This window comes from Patiria miniata, unplaced genomic scaffold, assembly GCF_015706575.1.
Source record: "Patiria miniata isolate m_02_andy unplaced genomic scaffold, ASM1570657v1 HiC_scaffold_24, whole genome shotgun sequence".
Classification (NCBI taxonomy): Eukaryota; Metazoa; Echinodermata; class Asteroidea; order Valvatida; family Asterinidae; genus Patiria; species Patiria miniata.
This window is the reverse complement of record NW_024037063.1, coordinates 13,805,944-13,826,077: the sequence shown is the minus strand read 5'-3', so window position 1 is coordinate 13,826,077 and position 20,134 is coordinate 13,805,944. Positions and strand designations below refer to the sequence as shown.

General features: G+C 40.9%; 1 protein-coding gene across 1 annotated transcript in view; it reads left to right on the top strand.

The window, feature by feature from the left end:
* LOC119732027 (constitutive coactivator of PPAR-gamma-like protein 1 homolog) overlaps positions 1-19,404 on the top strand; it is a 39,872-nt gene extending 20,468 nt beyond the window's left edge. The window contains exons 7-17 of the mRNA XM_038205395.1: positions 711-844; positions 1,816-1,849; positions 2,457-2,723; positions 3,558-3,693; positions 4,987-5,245; positions 6,315-6,426; positions 7,431-7,637; positions 8,805-9,003; positions 10,572-10,668; positions 11,367-11,514; positions 13,006-19,404. Coding sequence (XP_038061323.1) covers positions 711-844; positions 1,816-1,849; positions 2,457-2,723; positions 3,558-3,693; positions 4,987-5,245; positions 6,315-6,426; positions 7,431-7,637; positions 8,805-9,003; positions 10,572-10,668; positions 11,367-11,514; positions 13,006-13,491 — 2,079 coding nt within the window. The 3' untranslated portion in view covers positions 13,492-19,404. The remainder of the gene's footprint in view (positions 1-710; positions 845-1,815; positions 1,850-2,456; positions 2,724-3,557; positions 3,694-4,986; positions 5,246-6,314; positions 6,427-7,430; positions 7,638-8,804; positions 9,004-10,571; positions 10,669-11,366; positions 11,515-13,005) is intronic.
* The last annotated feature ends 730 nt before the right edge of the window (positions 19,405-20,134 follow it).

Here is a 20,134-nt window from a genome sequence, read left to right as displayed (position 1 = left end):
CACAGTGGAGAATTATTGTCAGGACACGCCCATTTCAATATAAGAACCTTAACTTAATATATAACTTGTGGAAGACTTACTTCTTGTAGGCGGTGTCTCATTGAAAATTTCCTAACTTGCCTGATGTATAAAACATGCTGGATGTTTAAAACAATAGTAATTCAATTTGGAAATATATTTTTAAAGCTGACACACCCTAAAAAGAATGGATATCGGTTAGTGGAAACACTTATCTGATACACCGTGCCCTCTGGAGACATGCACACAATAGGGAACAAAAGATTGTATACGCCTTCACAGGGCAATTTCTATAGATGAATACATCTCCACAAGGTTTTCACGAAATATGGATTTTACTCAAAAACTTGGTATTTCCAAGGTGGAGTGATCCGTCGCAAATGGAAGAGTTTTAGAAAAGGGATATTAAGTCCAAATTTCAGCCAAGGAAATTAATTCTGGTTAAAATAAGAGCATTTTGAAACTACACTTTCAAACTCGAAAACTTAACTACACGAGAACAAAGAAATGTCTCCACAGGGATACAAATTTCAGTATCTTTGAGTATGCAGTGTTTATGAAATACGTCGGTGAAGGGCACAACCCACTATTGAATTTACATCACCTGGACGCAAATTCCATCTTATAAACTAAGACGTTCGATTTCCAGCAGAAGGAATTGAGGTTTCTGGGATTTTCGTTTTTGGTTTCAGGAATTGACGGACGACATCCACGCACAGATGGAGGAAGACCTGGAGCAACGAATGACCGATATGACCTTAGAGACCATCGAGGATAGCCTGAGTGAAGGGGAAGGGACGGAGGGCAAAGCAGGCAGCCAACAGAGGTAGGCACTGACCAGGCTAGCCTGGTCACAAGAAATTAACTGTTGAAAATTGTTTGGAAACGCGAGGTCAACGCCTGAAAACTAGGGGAGTCAGGTTGGCACAGTGGAAGTTTCCTTGCAGTCCTTGGCCCGAGTTGGAATCCCTCCCAGTGGTTTGGAGAGCTTCCCCTTAGTAGCCTCTCAGGGGTTTTCCTCCCACATCTAAAACTGAACATTTCTTCATTGTCTTGTCCCTCTAGCTTTCTTCAAGCTTCCAAGCTACAGGACTTGTGCACTATTTAAGAATTCTTGATGTCATTACGTGCAAGAATATAAATTTAACCCTAACTCCCTAGGCCTTTTTACTAGGATGTAGACTCAATCCTGCAAAATCCTCCAATTGGCCTCATGAAAAAATAGCATATAGCCTCAATCCTGCAAATTCCTCCATTATTTCTTGAATATGGTCCATGGAGGGGTGACCACTGCCTAAATCCTGCAAAATCCTCCAGCTATGACTGTCAATAGGCTGAGGCAGAGGTAGTGACATCCTGGAGCAGTGCGGAGGATGTCAAGTATAATCAAGGACTAAATTTATGCACGGCTGAGCATAAACAACACAAGGTCCGGCCTAAGACCTTGACACAGTGCGTCCTCCGAAATCAGCAATGCACTTTTGCCATGTAACCTCAATCCTGCAAATTCCTCCAATTTGCAAAAAGGATTTTGGAGGATTCAGAGCGGTTAGGGTTAAGAAATACATAAATAAATAAATGAAGACTTTTCACAAGTACTCAGTTTTTAAAATCCAATCGCATTTTCAGTAAGAAATTACTACCGACTGAACTTTGTAAGCAGGCCACTGACCCTTGAAAAAGATACTTATTTAAGACTCTCTTTTTTTTTTTTCATTTGGAGTGTTAAATCGAATGTTGGTATATGTAGCTGTTTACTCTGATATTATTAAATTAATTTTCTGCTTCTGTTTGTAGGCCCCAGACGTCAACACGCAGTAAGACTTCACAGGTAAGATATTTACCTGGATAAGTATTCATGGTTTCATGGCTGAACTTTGCTGACCCCAGATTGCTCTATATTTGCGACCCACCTCTAGAAAACTGCAGCTGTATTGAGAGACGCAGCAAATAATACGTGGAATATTGATAAAAATTGGAAACTTAAAATACCGATACCTTTGTCAGATTTTGTCTGATTCCCATCTTCCACACGTCATTGGATGTCTTCTCCAATGTGCCCAAAATCCCAATTTTTAGAAATTCGTCCGAGTGACTGGTTTTGTACTGGGCCCAATTTCACAGCGCTGCTAAGCACACGATTTTCTGCTAATAGAGCCTCCGTCTATTTCATGGAGACCGTAAGCATAAGCACAGCAAAAGGCACGCTTACTTCAGAGGAAAATTTGCTTAACTTAGTGATGTAACAATAAAAATCTCCATGTACGCGCGACCGTTAGCACATCCACGCCGTGAAATAGTGCTTAAGGTTAGCTGTGCTAAACACAACTTTTCTGCTAGCTGTTAAGCAGCGCCGTGAAATTGGGCCCTGGAGGGTGACATTTGACAATTTTTGATATCTGGAGAATTTCAACCTGTCGTTTCATCCGATTTGCCAGGATCCCCAGCTACCTTCCTCCAGCAGCAGCCTCTCCTCCAAGCCACCCACGACGTCCTCAACGACCGAGGCCCAGTCATCAGACACCTCCTCCACCACCGCGACCTCTCGTTCCTCCATCCCCTCCCTGATGGAGCAACCCATCCTCCCTTGCCTGCTGGTGGAAGCCCCGCCCCTCCCCTTCGTCGCTCCGGAGGTCTTGAGGATAGCTAAGCATCGGCATGAGACGGGAACCATGATGGCCCAAGTGGCCCAGGCACTCAGATGGGTAAGAAATCCTTCACACAAGGATTGTCACATAGGAATCATTAAACCCTAATAACTCTTTGTCCGGGGTTCCTAGCCACACTGGAAATCGAATTTCTGGTCAGGGAAAACTCAGGGAATTTGGGAAAAACACCAAAAATCAGGGAAAACTCAGGGAATTTGGGAAAAACACCAAAAATCAGGGAAAACTCAGGGAATTTGGGAAAAACACCAAAAATCAGGGAAAACTCAGGGAATTTGGGAAAAACACCAAAAATCAGGGAAAACTCAGGGAATTTGGGAAAAACACCAAAAATCAGGGAAAACTCAGGGAATTTGGGAAAAACACCAAAAATCAGGGAAAACTGGGGGAATTTGGGAAAAACACCAGAAATTAGGGAAAACTTGGGGAATTCGTCAGTGACACAGAAGGGAAAGGTTGTTGCCCGTTGGCGTATGTGCCTCTTGTGCCATGTCTTCAAATTGTGTCCACTGACTGACTGGCTATGGTGGCTTTTTAGTGTTCATGCAGTGTGAATATTACACACCTTATTATTTTAGGCTTATTTGGTCACTACCTGTGCTGTGTGTGATTGTCATAATCGTGCCGACCCAGCACTGGGTGTTGGCTCTGTGTTTTTCTCACGAATTTTGCCATCCACAGCTTTGAAGGCTTGCCTACTACCTACTGCGTGTGGCCTTTATGATCTTTGCCTACTACAATGGCGACGCTTAATTTCTGGTAGAAAGCTCTATAGCTTGTACTTAACTTGATACTTATATACTTGCAATTGAACTGTTACGGTCTTACTAGAACATGACTACAAGGCTGTATATTTTGTCTCCTGCTTTCTAGGGTGAGATTAAGATTGGTGTGACCCTGGAGGATGAGATGAGTGGTGAGTTTCCTCTCTCCACCCATCTTTTCCGGCCGATCCGTCAGAAGGTCTACGGCATCCTCTTCAGCTGTCAGCATCTCAAGGAGGTCAATGGTAAGTGTGATGGCTCACCAACCAGTAACTCATGCAAAAATATACAAACACAGACATGTGTCTGTAAATGCATTCTTGGCACACAGTACATATCCTACCCAGACTCCTTGATGAAACTGGAACTTGAGCCTCTTCATATAAGCCGACGGCAAATCTGCAGAGACTTTGCCACAAAAGCATGTACATCTCCGCAGTTCTCTGAGTGGTTCCCTCCCTCTGAGTACAGATCCTCAATGTCTCTCAGAACCCAAACTAGATTCAAACCATATAGGTGCAGCACCAACAGATTCAGGACTAGCCCCCTGCCTTACATGACTGAGTTACTGAATGGGAAAGAGTGCAATTACCCACTGAATCCACCATCGTCAATCGTTTATTTTGTGATTTGTCTGTTGTGCTGTATATTCATATATCTAATGTTTCATCTCTCAATTAAAATTCAAATTATACTTGTCTTTTTTTTCAATTCTGTAAATTTCATGTAATTCAGCATTTGGCTGCGATATGATTTTTATGAAATAAACCAATGATTTTACTCCTCATTTAATTGTCTGTCATACAATTGCACTGGAGACCGTCAAACATAGATCAGCCTTTTTTTTTTTTCAACGAAAATGATACCCAATGAAAATGATACCTTTAGCTTATGGTGGAGTACACTTTATCCTTTCACTGTGTTTGTTTTAAGAATTCCATTGTATTGTTTAAAACAGCAATTACAGGGAGGTTTGTGGCAGTTTGACAAATAAACAGCAGGGCGGTTTAGAGGGTTTTGAGGACTTAAATATTGAATGTTGCTTTTTAAGGATCGAACCCTGGTAGTATCTGTCCCCAAAAAAACTGTTTTTGGTATTAGCAGAATGAGACAATTGTATTACTTGAGTGCACTTTGATGACATGTGTGCACATACGTCTTTCAGACAGCTGTTCGTTTAAGTTGTTTTTACAAATCACAATAACATTGCATATTACATGTACAAAGCAATGCTTTCCAGAAATTGCCTTGCCTCAACCCAAACTTGGCATTTTTGCCAACACTGTTGGTAATATACAGTAGTCCAAAATAATGCTCGAACTAAATTTTTTGTGTGGAATTTTCAGTAGATTACCGCTGTACCGAGCATCAAGCTACAACGAACACCCCTTTTTGGCTCTGAAATTTTAAGTACAGTTATATTGAACACTGGTGGCTAAAAATCACTTCAACAAAAACTGACATATTGAACAATCCTTTGTGGACCCCAATGTGTTAATATTGAAATTCTACTGTCTTTCAATTCGTCTTTGATCCAGGGAGCGGTGAGATGCCCAAGGTGGTCCTGAAGGAGTGGCTGATCCGCCGTGAATCCACCCTCCCTAAGCCGGACCTGGTAGAAGCCACGCCCATGGAGTGGTTAGTCCCGCCCATCCAGCGGCTGTGGCTGGGCCGTGAGCCTGAAGACAAGACTATGAGGTTGAGGGCGTTCTTGTCCTGTATGTACAGTGACTCCCCGGCTATGCTCAAGACCACCTATGTACCCAGGCATGCTATCATACTGTGCTGTGTACTCAGGTATGCTTGTTTTTTAAAAGAAAAAATGCCATTTACAGAAGAAAAACAGACTTGAATTTTTAAATTAGCATAAATAGCTTGTAGAAAACTTTAAGGTGTGGAGTTAGTCTGTACAGCATTTCTCAAAGTTTGGTCTTTAATTCTGCCTTACAAAGGGGCCCTTCGTGCCTGTCAGTTGAAGAGTGCAAATTGACCAATTAGTTGATTTAGTCAGCATTTGCAACTGCAGTTGGAAAATTAGTCAGCACATAAAGGACTTGTCCATCTAGGAACATTAATCTGCTGAGCAGAGCCATCTTTTATTGGCAAATGCAGAACTCTTTAAGCTCTACACTAGCGGCAATTCGGGTGATTCACAATGCAGTGCGCCACCAAGACTTTGCCACGAAGAGTCCATTTTTCAAGTGTACGGTCGACAAAGCATGGCCCATTTGAATGAGTGTCGGTAGACAACTTGAGCTAATATGTCATAGATTGGGGCATAGCGTTCTGCCACCTTTCAAAAAAACACCATATTGATAACAAGAAAAGAAAAGGGCAAACAGATCCTTGAATCATATGCTTACGAAGCCACTGACCAGAAAAACTAACAATTTCAAATATCCCGCGCTCTGAATTTGTTGACCATCTCCCACAATGCACTGGGAAAAATGAACTCTCCGTGGCAAACGCTTGGTGGCGCACTGCATTGTGAATCGCCCGAATTGTTTGGTATAGGGACCTCCATTATGGTAATGTAGGAATGCAGACCACCCCTAGAGTCAGATGAACCATCTCCACGTCCCCCTATGCTACTGGCCATGTCGGTTGGCAAACTGCCTTTTACACTGCTACCCATCTCCATCAAGCCTCCACCCCTCTCCCCTCCCCCTCCCCCCCCCCCCCCCCCCCCCCCCCCCAAAAAAAGCCTTTGCTACGCCCTTGGCAAAGAGGAAAATAATTTTTTTTGAAAACACTTGGAATCTTCTTAAATTGTATGGATCATAGTCAGGTCGTCTTTGTCATCTTAAAATGCCGAGAGTCTGTGAAGCAAAGTGATTGGATGGATTTTTTGACGTTCATTTTTCAGGTACATGCTTCACTTCAGTCCTCCCATTCTCAGGAGACATGAGTTAGATGCTCTCCTGGCTCAGAGTGTCTCCCCATGCCTCAACCAACCGCAGACATTACAGGAACTCAGGGTGAGTGCCAAGACAAGTCACTCATTCCTCAGTCTGCTAAAGCTGACCGTCAAACAACTAGTTACTCAATCAGCCGTTTGGTCAGAATAATCTGTCAGTCACTCAGTAATCAGTTCATCCCGGCTAGTCAGTTGATAAGTTGTCAATCAATCAATTCATCTGCCCAGATTGATCACAGAGCTATATCAAATTACTAGACTGCTTAGGGGAGAATGCAAAAATGAACAGGCGGGAACTTGAGGTTTACCTTGAGGTTTACCTTGAGGTTTACCTTGAGGTTTACCTCGAGGTTTACCTCAAGGTTTACCTCCAGGTTTACCCCGAGGTTTACCTTGAGGTTTACCTTGAGGTTTACCTTGAGGTTTACCTCAAGGTTTACCTCAAGGTTTTACCAGGTTTAGCAGGGTTTTGTGGGGTACCTCAGGGTGAAACCTTGGGTTACCCCTTGTTTAATTTTGCTTTCTTGCCTTACTTCTCACTCCTTGCATAGAAGACTATCAGGCGCATTCTGAGTGCATTTAGAACGAATGTGCATGATCGTAGAACATATTAAAGTTACTTAGAATGGAATTTTACCAATGGTTCTGAATGCCGCGAAAGAGTACAATGAACGCTACTGTGTAGGCGTAGTTTCACAAGTTGATTAAATCATTTTTGAACATAGATGTTGTTTTTGCAGATGGAAATGAAATGCTTATTAACCTTAACCGAACTCAACCCATCAACGCTCAACATCTGTTAGAATGAGTACAGTACCCCTAAACTGATAGTCTTTTACATGTACATTGGGTTTGGCATACCTCCAGAAACTAAGTCCAACAGTGTGTGTGTACAATTTCCCATGTGGGTGTTGGAATTTGCCAGGATGGGTATGGTTCCTAGTAAATTATGCTAGGGAGTTAGGGTTAATCAATTGTGCGGTTTGCTTTACAAAACAATGGCGTTGATATGGCATACTGAATGCACTCTTTCAATTTCTCCGTTTTTTTTGTAAATGATGTTAGGTTCCTAGCATTACAGCCCGCGGTGTGCAGTTAGCAGCGATCTTCATGCGCGGTGTGGAGGCGGCGTTATTCGCCAACGATGCCTGTGGCGCACCCATCCCGTGGGAGCTGTGCTGCCCGTGGCTGTACTTCGACGGCAAGTTATTCCAGTACAAGCTGCACCGCGCCATGACCGGCAGCAACCTGAGGGACCTGTGTGATGGCAAGGTACTAACGCTAGTTACTCAATCCTGGTTAATCGTGACCTTTGACATTTTTAATCTGGTTAATACAGACCTGTGAATCCGACCTTGAGAATACTGATGATTGGAATTTTTAGTTACTCAACCCTGGTTAATGGTGACCTTTGACATTTTGAACCCAGTTAATGCAGACCTGTGAATCTGACCTTAAGAATACTGAAGATTGGAATTTTTAGTTACTCAACCCTGGTTAATGGTGACCTTTGACATTTTGAATTGGATTAATACAGACCTGTGAATCTGACCTTGAGAATACTGATGACTGGAATTTTTAGTTACTCAACCCTGGTTAATGGTGACCTTTGACATTTTGAACCCGGTGAATGCAGACCCGTGAATCTGACCTTGAGAATACTGACGATTGAAATTTTTAGTTACTCAACCCTGGTTAATGGTGACCCTTGACATTTTGAACCCGGTTAATACAGACCTGTGAATCCGACCTTGAGAATACTGACGATTGGAATTTTTAGTTACTTAACCCTGGTTAATGGTGACCTTTGACATTTTGAACCTGGTTAATGCAGACCTGTGAATCTGACCTTGAGAATACTGACGTTTTTGAATTTTAAGTCTGGTAAATTGAGACGGAACTGGGAACAAGCCTTAGTAGAGAAAAATTCAAACAAACCAACTAGTGTGATTTTTTCCCTTCAATTTTCAGATTTATTGATATGTGCATGTAATCTTTGATATGTCTGCTCAACATCTTTTTTTTAAAAATAGTATAAAATTTGTGGAATAATTTTTTTTAAGGGAAAACAATTAGCATCTTTCATTTTCGCGACTACCAAGCAGTCGAAACTTTGAAGACCTATTTCTCAGTATTTTACTTTCTTTGACATCTCGATAAATGCAAACTTTAAACAGCTATAACTTGTCAACGGAATGTCCGATAGAATTGTAACAAACATTATTGTAAGGAGAATTTTGTTCTCTTTCCTAATACCTGCAAACCCTCATTTCGACCTCTGCCCTGTTCTGTCTTAATTTTGCCAGAACGCCTTGCAAATGCCGCTCGGTAGGCATTAGAAAGTCATCTTCATATTTTCACTTTTTTTCTGTCTCCCTCTTCCATCGATCATCTAACCCTCCCCTCCCCCTCCCCCCCCCCCCCCCCCCCCTCCCCTAGATGGACCAAGTAGGTAAAGTAGAGCGCATGCGTCAATGCATCCAGGAAGGCGTCCACATTGACTTTGCCCGGCCAGTCATTCCTCACATGGGCCACCCCCATCAGTTCCCACCACAGGAGTATTACTACAACTTCCGGCCGGCCGGTGCCGGCGTGCCACAGATCCCTCCGCAGATGGGCCGAGGCAGGGGCATGCCAGGTAGGCTTGACGTTTCAGACTTGTTCAACTTTTTTTCATTTGTTGGTGCTATAAGGTCCTTCTTTACATTTAGGGTCGTAAGTGTGACATTTTTTCCTGTCCCTGTTACCTTGGTACTTTGTAATTTGCCATTCAAGTATCATTGACCAGTTCGCGCCGGAGGACGTGATAACACGCATTGGCTGTTTTTATACACAGGCACAGCTGACGGGTTAAGACGTCAATATTGCCTCCACTCGTCTCCGGGTGACGTCTAAACACGCTAATCCCTCGTGCCTTTTGTACACACACACAAAGTCTGTGAAGTCTGTGGAGGCGGACTGTGTGTTAATCTTGAATTGGCCGTTGTGCACGGCCTATTGTTCAATTTACGCTCCAGTGCGCACCCAGGAGTATTGAAACATACAAGGTTTCGGCAAGAAATATCGTACAAATACTGTTGAAATGACTCTTGCGAACCAGTATTTGTGGCGTTTGCTTGTATATCAGAAGTTTGCTTGAAAATTTTGCATTTTGCAAAAATCAAAAGTTTCGGCAAAAATAATCCCGGCGCGAAGTGGTTGAGCATGACTTCAAATTTTTTTTGTATTTGGTGGGTAGGTAGTTTGCTATTCATAATCACTCTTGGAGGACGACTGCATTAAGGAGTGCATCAGAATTATACAATCATAGATGTCAGATGTAACAGGGACAGGACAAAGTGGACCCAAAATTTATAGAATGGGCCATAAGCTACTTGTAACTCCAGCTTTTAGTGACTCTGGGGTATTTAAGTTTGTCATTATTTTCACACTTCTATTTGTGTTGTTCATTGTATTATATAATTTGCTGGTCAAAGAAAAATGTTGATCTATATCATGTGTTCACTATTTTTTTTAAAGAATTGGCTGTTGTGATAGTATACAAGTATTGAGTGGAACACAATTTAAAGCCACTCAATATTTGTTTTATATAACTGACATATAGCTCCTTGTCATTTGATATGTTTGAACTTTCATTTCACTACAAAATTGGTGAAAAATGTATTTCTCTCTTCCAAACCACCCCAACGCTGTAGCGCTGCCTCTTTGGAACAATACGCACACCAGCATGCATTTGCACACAAATACCGCGTCATGGAACAAGACTGATCCTAACTGTTCAATAGTATTTCCCATTCCCCATGGGCGGATAGGACTTTTTGAGCCCCGGCGTGAATGGCAGTAATAACGAATGACACGTGATGTGAGTTCCACCAATCAAATGACAAGGATCTGTATGTCGGTTATATAATGGTCGCTAGTTTCATAGTTTGGTTTTATTTATTATTGTTCAAAAGTGGGTTCCAAGGTGCTTAAAATGTAATTTGAGAATTTGAGTAATTGAAACCTTTTAACTAAAATGTTGACTTAATACCGTTAACGTTTTGACCTTTCAGTTAGTCCCTTTATATGGTGTATCCAATAAGTCCCTGAAATTGAAACTGTTTGAGTCATGAATACTTAAAACACTGATTTCAAGCGATTCCTGTTTACATGAGTTTGTGTATGACCGTGTGTATGTCCCTCTCTGTCACCGTGTCTGTCTAGGCAAGCGACCTCCTGTACCTGGTCCTGGGGGTCGTTTAGAGGTCGCCGGGGTCGTCGTTGGTGAATGGGCAGGAAGTGATGGGTCAAGGGGCAGAGGGTAAGTGGGGAAAAAACCTTACAGGCCAGAAGATAAGCAGATTTCCAAGTTTTCAATCCTTTTTCTGAATTTCTTTTGGCAAGGACTACATTTAACAATTCGAAAGTTACTGTCCTGTGCTTTCAACTTTTTTAGGGCCTTATAACTAATAAGTGTTTCTTAGTTAAAGACATTTGGTTTTGAGTTTCGTAAAAGGTTAGTACGGACAGAAAAAATTAAGACATTAGGCCAACAAAAAAAAGTCTCCGGTTTCTGGTATGGAGCTTGCCCAAAAAGTGGTGCGGCGATGCGGCTTTTTTTTTGTTTTACCTGTTTTTTTTTGCTTCAATTGTCGGCTGATGACTGCAAATGGTGCCCGACTAAACTTAAGTGCAAGTATTATGGGAGACCAGAGAGGCCACATAAAGCTTATTCTCGATCATAACCCCATCTAAAAACACGTTAAAATTGTGCAGCAGCAGGATTCCAGTCAAACCAGTGAGTTTGGCGGTTTTGAGACATCATCTTTCATTGAAAAAAAACTTTTTCATTTTGCCGACGCGCATGGCTACGGCGACGCGCGCGCATACCAGAAACCGGAGACCTTTTTTTTTTGGCCTTACAGATAACTTGCGGGGTTTTCAGTCTTTTAAAATTTCACTATTTTTCAAAAGTTTTTGTAAATCACTTAAACTTTACTTTGCCCGGTACCCGTCCAGTGGTATGTATTCAGGTTCAGGCACAGCAGTGAGAGGGGGCCGGCCAAACCAGAGAGGAGGTATGGGACGCGGTACCTATGGCAACGGAGCAATGCATGGGTACTTCCCAGCTGGACCACAACAGATGTGGGGCGTACCAGACGCAAGGGTGAGTAACTCTTCCCCCCCCCCCCCAACACCCTCAACCACACCCCTCTAGAGCCTCCTAGTGCTGTCAATTTGTGGTGTACCACTTCATGTAATGCGCATTCATAAGCCAATGTGGCCCATCAGGCCGGCGTTTATCTCCGGTTTCCTTGGCATGAAACGACTGAGAATATTTCTATTCCCCCTGGATGGGATGCGAGTCCATCGCAGGTCACTCCCCAGCTAATGCCGGTACCCATTTGTACTCCTAGGTGGAGAGAGGCAAGTGGGGGTGAAATGGCTTGCCCAAGGAAACAACATATGGCCAGCAGCTGGATTCGAACCCCTGACCCTCTGATCATTTGTCACGAACCCTAATCACTAGGCCAAACCATTCGTAAAAAGCTCCTGTGTAATTTAAAGTAAAGTGTTGTTCTGACAATAACCACAGTAAACGTTTCTCGTGCTGAAAGTTGACAAGTTGCAATTGTTGTAGTCGAGGTCAATGATGGATTACAAGTCATCATAAGTCTGGTCATAAGTAAATCTCGAGTCAACGGGGATACAAAAAAGCCAAGGATTGCCTTTGTTCCAGTTCATTTGAAGAGATTGTCACTTAACTTGAGACTGGAGGATTGGGAGGATTTGGGACGGAGTGGATTGCAAATTGCAACTCTGCACCCGATTTCACTAAATGATGCGACGCATTGCAACTCGAGTTCACGTCGCAACTCGCAATGCGTCGTACAATCCATTGCACGAAACTTGCGATGTGTTGAACACGTCGTAAGTTCCTTGACAACGGCTTAAAACACGTCGCAAGTTACGACATGTCTAGTGGTCATCGCGAAATAAGAAGAGTCCTTTTCTTAGCCAGTTTTATGCCTTAAAATCACATAAACAGGATTATAATACCGAGGCAATGTGTGTAAAGTTGTGTATAGAAATTCATTGAATAATTATGAAATAGCCTGGAATATTGCAGTTAAAATTTCAAAGTAGCTATACAGTCCTCTGAGAGCTTGTTTTCCTTTAAAATCGCATCACATGGCTGCCACTTCATTTGACGTTTTAACAAATTTTGGGTGGAGATCCGATGACTCTTTGTTGAATTTCAGACGACTATTTACTGTACGCTGACTAAATACATAAAATAGTCACCGAGTTGTGCTATAAATATACCTCCGACGCGTCGCACTTACGACATGTTTTGTGAAATGGATCGCAGGATGCGTCGCAGCTGCGACGCATCGTAGAGATACGACGCGTCGCTGTGCTGCTAAGTATTGTAAGTTACGAAAGTTTGATGAAATCGGGTGCAGGCCATTTTTTTGCCATTGTAATTTCTTGATTCCCAAATTCGCCTCACATTTGTGTTCCAGTGAAGTCTGGACTGACATATATTGTGGAGACTTGCAAATCTGTAATCCAGTTGCATTGCATTGCTTTATGTAAACAGGTTATGGAGCTGACACATTGTGAGGATTCCTTTTTATCTTATAATTTTCAGCAGCAACAGCAACTTTACGGGGATCCCGGGCCTGGCTACCGACGGCAGAACCAGAGCAAGCCCAAGCCTAAGAAGACCCAGAGAAATAACGGCGACGGAAGCGGCGTAGGCAAAGGACGAGGCAGGGGCATGACCATCGAGACCGAAGAACCGTCAGCCGGGGGCGCTGCAGACACTGAGAGGGTCGAAGAAGAAGAAGAAGGGTACGCGGTGGAGGAACAGGCCAAATTGAGCGCGTCGGATTCGGTCAGTGATACCAGCAGCTCGGAGGAAGACGTACCGGGAGCCTTCAGCGACGCCAAGGAGACCCTGTCACCGATGACCGACTTCAACCCCGCCCCGACAGACTTTCAAGGTGCCTCGGAAGACGTGGTGTCGAGTTACCACGAAGGTGGATATGATCTTCCTGGTACCCACCACGCGGGACCACCTTATAATGGGGGTGTGGACACCGTGCACGCCGAGGGCGGAGATGTGGGAGACCCGTAAAAACGAAAACCGAGGATCTCTTTGCTCGTTTCTCTTCTGTTTGTTTTTTACTGATGGAAATTAAAAAAGATAGGATGAGAGTTAATATTTTTTGGATTGATGTGTGCTGAATGGATGTTGGCAACAAACAAAACAAATTTATAATAAAATTATGAGGAAAAAAAACAGATGATGTAAAAAAAAAAAAAATGTGAAGGTTATTGAAAAGGGAGGCGCTTTTTTCCCTATGAAATAGGGAAAAAAGTTGCCGGGTTTGGAGCGCTAAAAATTCTTGAGTGGTTTAGTGACTGCAGTTTTTGTACCAACTTGTTATCTTAACCCTCGTGTTAGATCTCTTTGTCTCACCACTAGAGGGCGTCCTTGCTCTTTTGGGGGCAGCGAGTAGTTGGTAATAGATGCATGTGGCTTTTTGTATATCCATCCATCACACATCAGCGGTAGGTCAAAGGTCATGACCTTTGACATCAACTCATCTCGGCAGCTGCGTTCATATCATCTGAGCACTAAGAATGATTCCGCGGTCTCGGTGGTGGTTCACGTTGGAACTTTTGGTGGAATTTGGCAAAGATACTAGGGGCATTATCTTGTATTTGTCTCTGCTTCGATCAGCATAAACAGAGTAGTAAAGTTGAGGTCGGTTTATGTGAAACACAAAACCTTCAGCGTTGCCCGAAATCTGTACGTCACCGTTAGTTCTGAGTACATTTGGAATGATTGTCATAAACTCTATGGATTAGCATTGTCATGTGAACACACGATTCTGAAAGTAACCCGGTAAGTGTCACTCAGATAAAGTCTCTGGAAAGTTTCAAAAGGGCAAACAGGTTAGGGACGAAATTTGTAACCAAGTGCAGTGATGAAATGGGGCCCGTATCGTCACAAAAACCTTCGACACGAAGCTAAAAAAGTAGTTCGTTTGTTAGTTTTGGTGGAACGAAACGGACTTTAACCATATGTACATTCAGCTTGACATATCCGTACTTGATATGCAGAGTATTGCAAGCAATGTCACATTTTTATGCACATTTTACCCACAACGACATAGTGCCTTTTGAAAAAACAAAACAAAAAACTCCTTGAGAGAATTCCGCCTTCCTCCAGGGCCTGACATTTTGACTGTCACTTCTTGATTCCTACTATGCAGCACAGCACAGTTTTTTTTTGTATTTCTAAACAACCCCTTTGATAAAAGAGAGTTTTTTCTTTCTTGTACAGCCCTTTCTTAAAAGAAAAAAAGAACAAATATGGCCTTCATTTGATAAAAGACGAACTCAGGTTTTGCTCATGTTGTTTACAGTACATAAAGAAAAATTATCAAAAGGAGACCAAATCATACAAACATTGAAAATGCAAATTTGGAAGATGGTAATTTAATCCCCGTTAGACAAATCGGTAAGTCCAGTCCAAAGATCCAAAAATCCACTATTGCCCGTTGCTTGTTGCATTCGCATCAAGAAAGGGAAAAAAAAATACTGGGAAAAACGCAGCAGTTTCTGGAAGGAAGCATTTGTCAGAGTAACGATCATCTTCCTTGCTCGCAAACATTGTTGCAACCATGCATCAGGATCCAAGGAATAGGGGGGGGGGGGGGAACATCTGGGAGCTTGTCACATTGCCTTGTCTAGTTCCCAGATCAATTTACTTGAAACTCAATGGTTCTTGAGTCTGGAGTGCTGAATGGTAACTCATCGCAACCAGTGAAACTGGTGTGCAAATGAATAGAGGTTTTCGCTGGCTGTAGTAATCCCGCCCCTACTTATTGGGGGGGGGGGGGGGTAACAGCCATCAAAATAAGCCCAGCATTTTTCTCAAGACTCAGATAAACTGAGACTCAATAGAATTTGGTAAAACAAAAAAACCCTTACATGAGGGGACGAATTTATGCAATTAGGCCCATCAACTGAGAACTGTAGTGGTTCTTATTTTGATAAATACTGTGTTGTGTATAGCAGGCAAGCATAGGTCGTTGTCAGCAGTCAAAATGAATGTTAGCCTATACTGTGTTGTCTTTGCGCACGCGAAAAAAATGTTACCGACGCAAGAATTTTTTTTAAAAACTGTTGTGGGTCATTGTGCATTTTTGGAGAAATCTGTTGCAAAAATGTGTGACAAGAAAGACTTGTTTTATTTTCAAGTTAGATAATGTTATATATATGATGCCATATCATGATTATTGCTGTTTCGATTGTCGTCTGAAAAAAAACCTGCTGTAATTTTAAGCTTAGTATTTATTTGCGTTATTTTTTAACGTGTATCATGTTAGGACTACAGGGAGCTAGGCTGATTTGTGTGAACGGACATATGGCCCAAGTATTTGTAGTTCGCGGCTGCTGTTATGTCCGTGCACGCAAGATGTACAGCGCCCCCTGTAGTCAAAACACGGCCAATCCGGTTCAAGTGGTCGTTCATGAGATTTTGGTTTGATATCTTGAACGTTATCACAGTGTTGAATATCACAATCTTTTCATTTGAGATAAAAAATTAACCATCTTTTTTTTTGGGCCAATCTGTTTAAAGTCACATTAATAAACCTTTTTAAGTGGAAAAACAAACTTTGGTAATTAAAAATTGACTGAAAATTTAATCCTAACCGTATTAAGTAATGAATTAAGGATTTGTAGAGAAAAGTCCACCAATATAAGTGTAAAGAAAAAAAAAAGTAACGAAAAGTGAAGATTTTGTGAGATTTGATTGTCCATATGTAGACACAATAGTTAAAATGCATGCTGTATAACCTAATTCATGTAGTGAATATACCCTAAACTAAGACCTTTTATGCTTTGTATTTACAAGTTGCCACAGTAATTGTTTTGCTTCATTAAAGCCTAAATACACCAAAACAAAATCTGTTTTCCATCATTCATGGTAGTTACATAGACAGGGATGAAGAAATAACTGCAAAAAAATAATGTTCATATTATAGTTCGTTTAGACCCTAGTTTAATGTTCAAAAAGTCCTTTTCCAAGAAAAAAATGGGGGGAAAAATTAGAAAAGTAGTATTTTGTATGTTTTTGACTCTTCAATTAGGCTTGTGTTGTCCAATGGTTGTGTGATGTGCATACCAATTTATTTACCTTTGAAAACATAGTTCATTTTAAAAATTGTTTGATCAAATATATTTGATTTATGTGATTCACAGATATCCTCTCGTGTAGGATAGTTTGAAAAATTGTATATCCAACTAATAATATGTTGTTTTCGTTTCTATTTTCAGTTTCATTATGAAACTGATTGAAATTTATTTTGTAGATATAATTATGCAGTCAAAACTTAGATCAGGCCCGCCCTCCAGAGTATGAATTTGAAGACATTCTGTGAATGTCATTAAACCAGATAAAAAAAACACAAATTGTTTTATCCAGAATTCAAACTTTTTAAAACAAAATGGCACCTCAATCACTTTTAAAACCAAGAAATATTGAAATTGGAGAAATTTGTTCCCGCCTTTTTCCCACGAGACAAACCAAACTTTGAGCCTCTGGTTTCGATAATTCCATAGCCTTTTCAGCTTACATTTTACAAACCATTTAGTGCCAACACATTTCCATCATCAAAAAGTTAATTACTTACCTAATTTGAATTCAAATTTAGTTGTCCATATTTTGTTTTGATTATGGTGTTTTATAAAAACAAGTGATAAATTAACCACTGCATGTCAGTGCATGTGTGTTGAAACCATAGAGCTATATTAAATTACTAGAGCGCTAACTCTTCAAGGCGCAGACATTTTGAATTTATGTGCGTGTTTGTAGAACACAATCAAAATAGATGGATTGAATTTTAAAAGTGTACTCTAAATGCAACGCGCAAGTAGAACATACGCAAACAACTTAAGCGTGTCATGACGGTTCAAAAAATGTCACGGCGAAAGGCATCTGCAGCAGAGGGACGCGCACACGTTGCGCTGTTTGCGTAGAGCAAAATGAAACGTTCATTTGCTGATTGTGCGTTTTGGTTTTGGGCGTATCGGCTTCGATGACGCACCTGTATGGAATACAAATGCAGATATGCAAATAGCCGTACAAAAGCCGTACAACATTTTGAGTTTTCCATAGGTTTGTGTACAAACATGGATGCACCCATCAGGCATTACTTTGTACATTGAGTTAGCGCTCGAGTAATTTAATATAGTTCTATGGTTGAAACTGAACGGACTGATGACCCTGCCGACATCTTTGTTTGGTACCCATTATATCATACATTGTAATATCACTGAGAATGTAGAATGCACCAGCCTGCATATTGCCAGTGATTTTTGCTTTGGGGAAACAAACATAACCGCAGCTAAAATAGGTCTACAATCAGTTTGCCCTTGACTATGTTTATATAAGTATTTGATTATTTTACAAATGTAGTTGTTTGTTAACTTTTTTCAAGTTTTGTTACTAGTCATTTGTTGACAGGTTTAGCAATAGCGCCATTTTTCTAGGATTATTAACGGTCCCTATTTGCAGTCCTATCCAACAAAGTAGTATGTCCTCTGCTTAAAAGTATAGAAAGCTTTAGTTAAGAATTTTACATCGTAGATTATACAACTTATTGTGTTCAGACCTTGACTTTTTAAAGATATAAACCTATATTCCGAGTGTGATGGTGTTCTGTGTCCATTATACATTTAGTCCAGTCTTGTTTGAAGACTGTAAGATTGTATCAAGATAACTTTTCCCTTTTTGAGAGAGACGTTTCCATGCCATAATTTGGCCAAATTTTATCAAAATTGGGTAAACCTCCAATTCAGTAAAGATTGGAATGATCGAAAACTTCCGAACCAGACCAAAAGAATCATTTTGTATCCAAAACAGTTGAGGGAATATTATTTTGTACGCATATGCAGCCATCTTGGTGTGGTACCTAGAAGACAAAGCAGTGGTCTTCATGCAGTTGGTTGTTGGTATCACAGGTACCAGACTAATAAGCCTCACTCTGAAAGTCAAGATGGTTGCATATGTACATGTAAGTTTTGGCGTCGAAAGATAATTTAAACTGCTTTTCTCTTCTTCTTTTTTACAAACACGGTAGTGAATATCAACAATCAACAAAGAGATCTGATACGTTGCTTTATTGGTCTGTGCTAAAGCCAGTGCTTGTCTTTATTGAAATGTCAACGCATGCGACACTGTGTGGCGTCTGCTCAACACCTGTAAATTGAAATAAATTGCTGTTAAATGCCAGTAAGATAATTAAATGTTTAAGTAACGATTGTTTGTAGAAACGCTAACTTTATCTGTGCTTTTATTTAGGACTGTAAGTTGTATATATGCCTCCGTTCTATTGCACATTGCATTTTCAGTGGACATGTTGTTATCTGACGGGCCACTTGGGGAATCAAAGAATATGGATGCCGAACAGACAAAAGAAAGAAAAAAATCCCGGGCATAATTTTGGAAGGCGGTTTGCTTTTTGCAACTGAGTAACTTCATGGTGCAGAGATTTCAACATTATTTGCCAACTCTCCCAAACACTTAAACAGAAAGTAACGCCAGTTTTGTTGGTGTTCATGCTTCGTTTTTTTTTTTTTGAAAATCAGTATTGCAGAGCAGACAGAAATCTTACAATTTCATAACGGCAAGCATTTTCGTGATGACTTTTGTTAAAAAACAAGAACTTGAATAAACTCCAAAAATTTTCATCTATTAGATTTTACGCCTTTTTTTTTCAATGATTAGAAGATTGAAAAGAAAAGAAACAAGTCGTTACGATATTTCAGTTGTTTTTGCCAAATGCCTGCAGTTCTTCATTTCTAATTATTTCAGTTTTCCATCCATACACTGTACGTAAAGATGCATTAAAATTTTAATTTGCCTGTCCAGACACATTAAAACAAAATGTCAGTTTGATGGTCATATAATTTGTGATTTGGGCATCCGCTTTGCAAATAAATACATTTCAATTTGATGGCTTAGAACATTTCACATTACCTTAAGCATGTCCGTTAATTGTCTGCTAAATTGTAATTTGATGTGCAGCTAAAAAATTAAGATACACGACTTAAAAACATAAGTAGTTTTCTTTTTAGTGTTGTAAAATTTGTGTACAGTGGAACCACTCAAGAATTTTTAGAAGCAAAAAATGGAATGACTATGCAGTGTGGCAAGTATTTAATGCTTGTGGTTGGGGCAGTGACAGGATTTGGTAAACTTGGAAGCGGAAACTTATAACCAAAACTTATAACCAATATTTTTGCTGACTTGGGTTTTTATTTTGTCAGAGACCAAGTGCATTGATGCTTTTGCATTAGATTAGGAATGGGAGTACGAGACACAAAATTAACAATTCAATTTTCAGAATTTCTTATATTTTTCGTATGCTTCGTAAATTTTTTCCTTCTTTTATTTAACCAGTTCGTGCCGGATTATTTTGACACTGACCGGACCCAGGCGCGGGATTGTTTTTCACGAACCTCGATGCCAGACGGGTTCAGGCCATCATCTGTGGGTAGCACACCCTGATATTTCCGGCCTTGCTCGCTGCAAGCGAGTCGCAGACAGATATTTCCGGCCTGGTTCGTTGCGCGTTTATCCCTCATCCGTTCCGAATACCGCAAAACCTTTGCGTGTATACACGTCATCTGACGTGAACTGGTTAAAGCAGTATTTTTCTAGCTTTTTTTTTTTCAGTGATGGAGTTGAGATGTTTCGTATT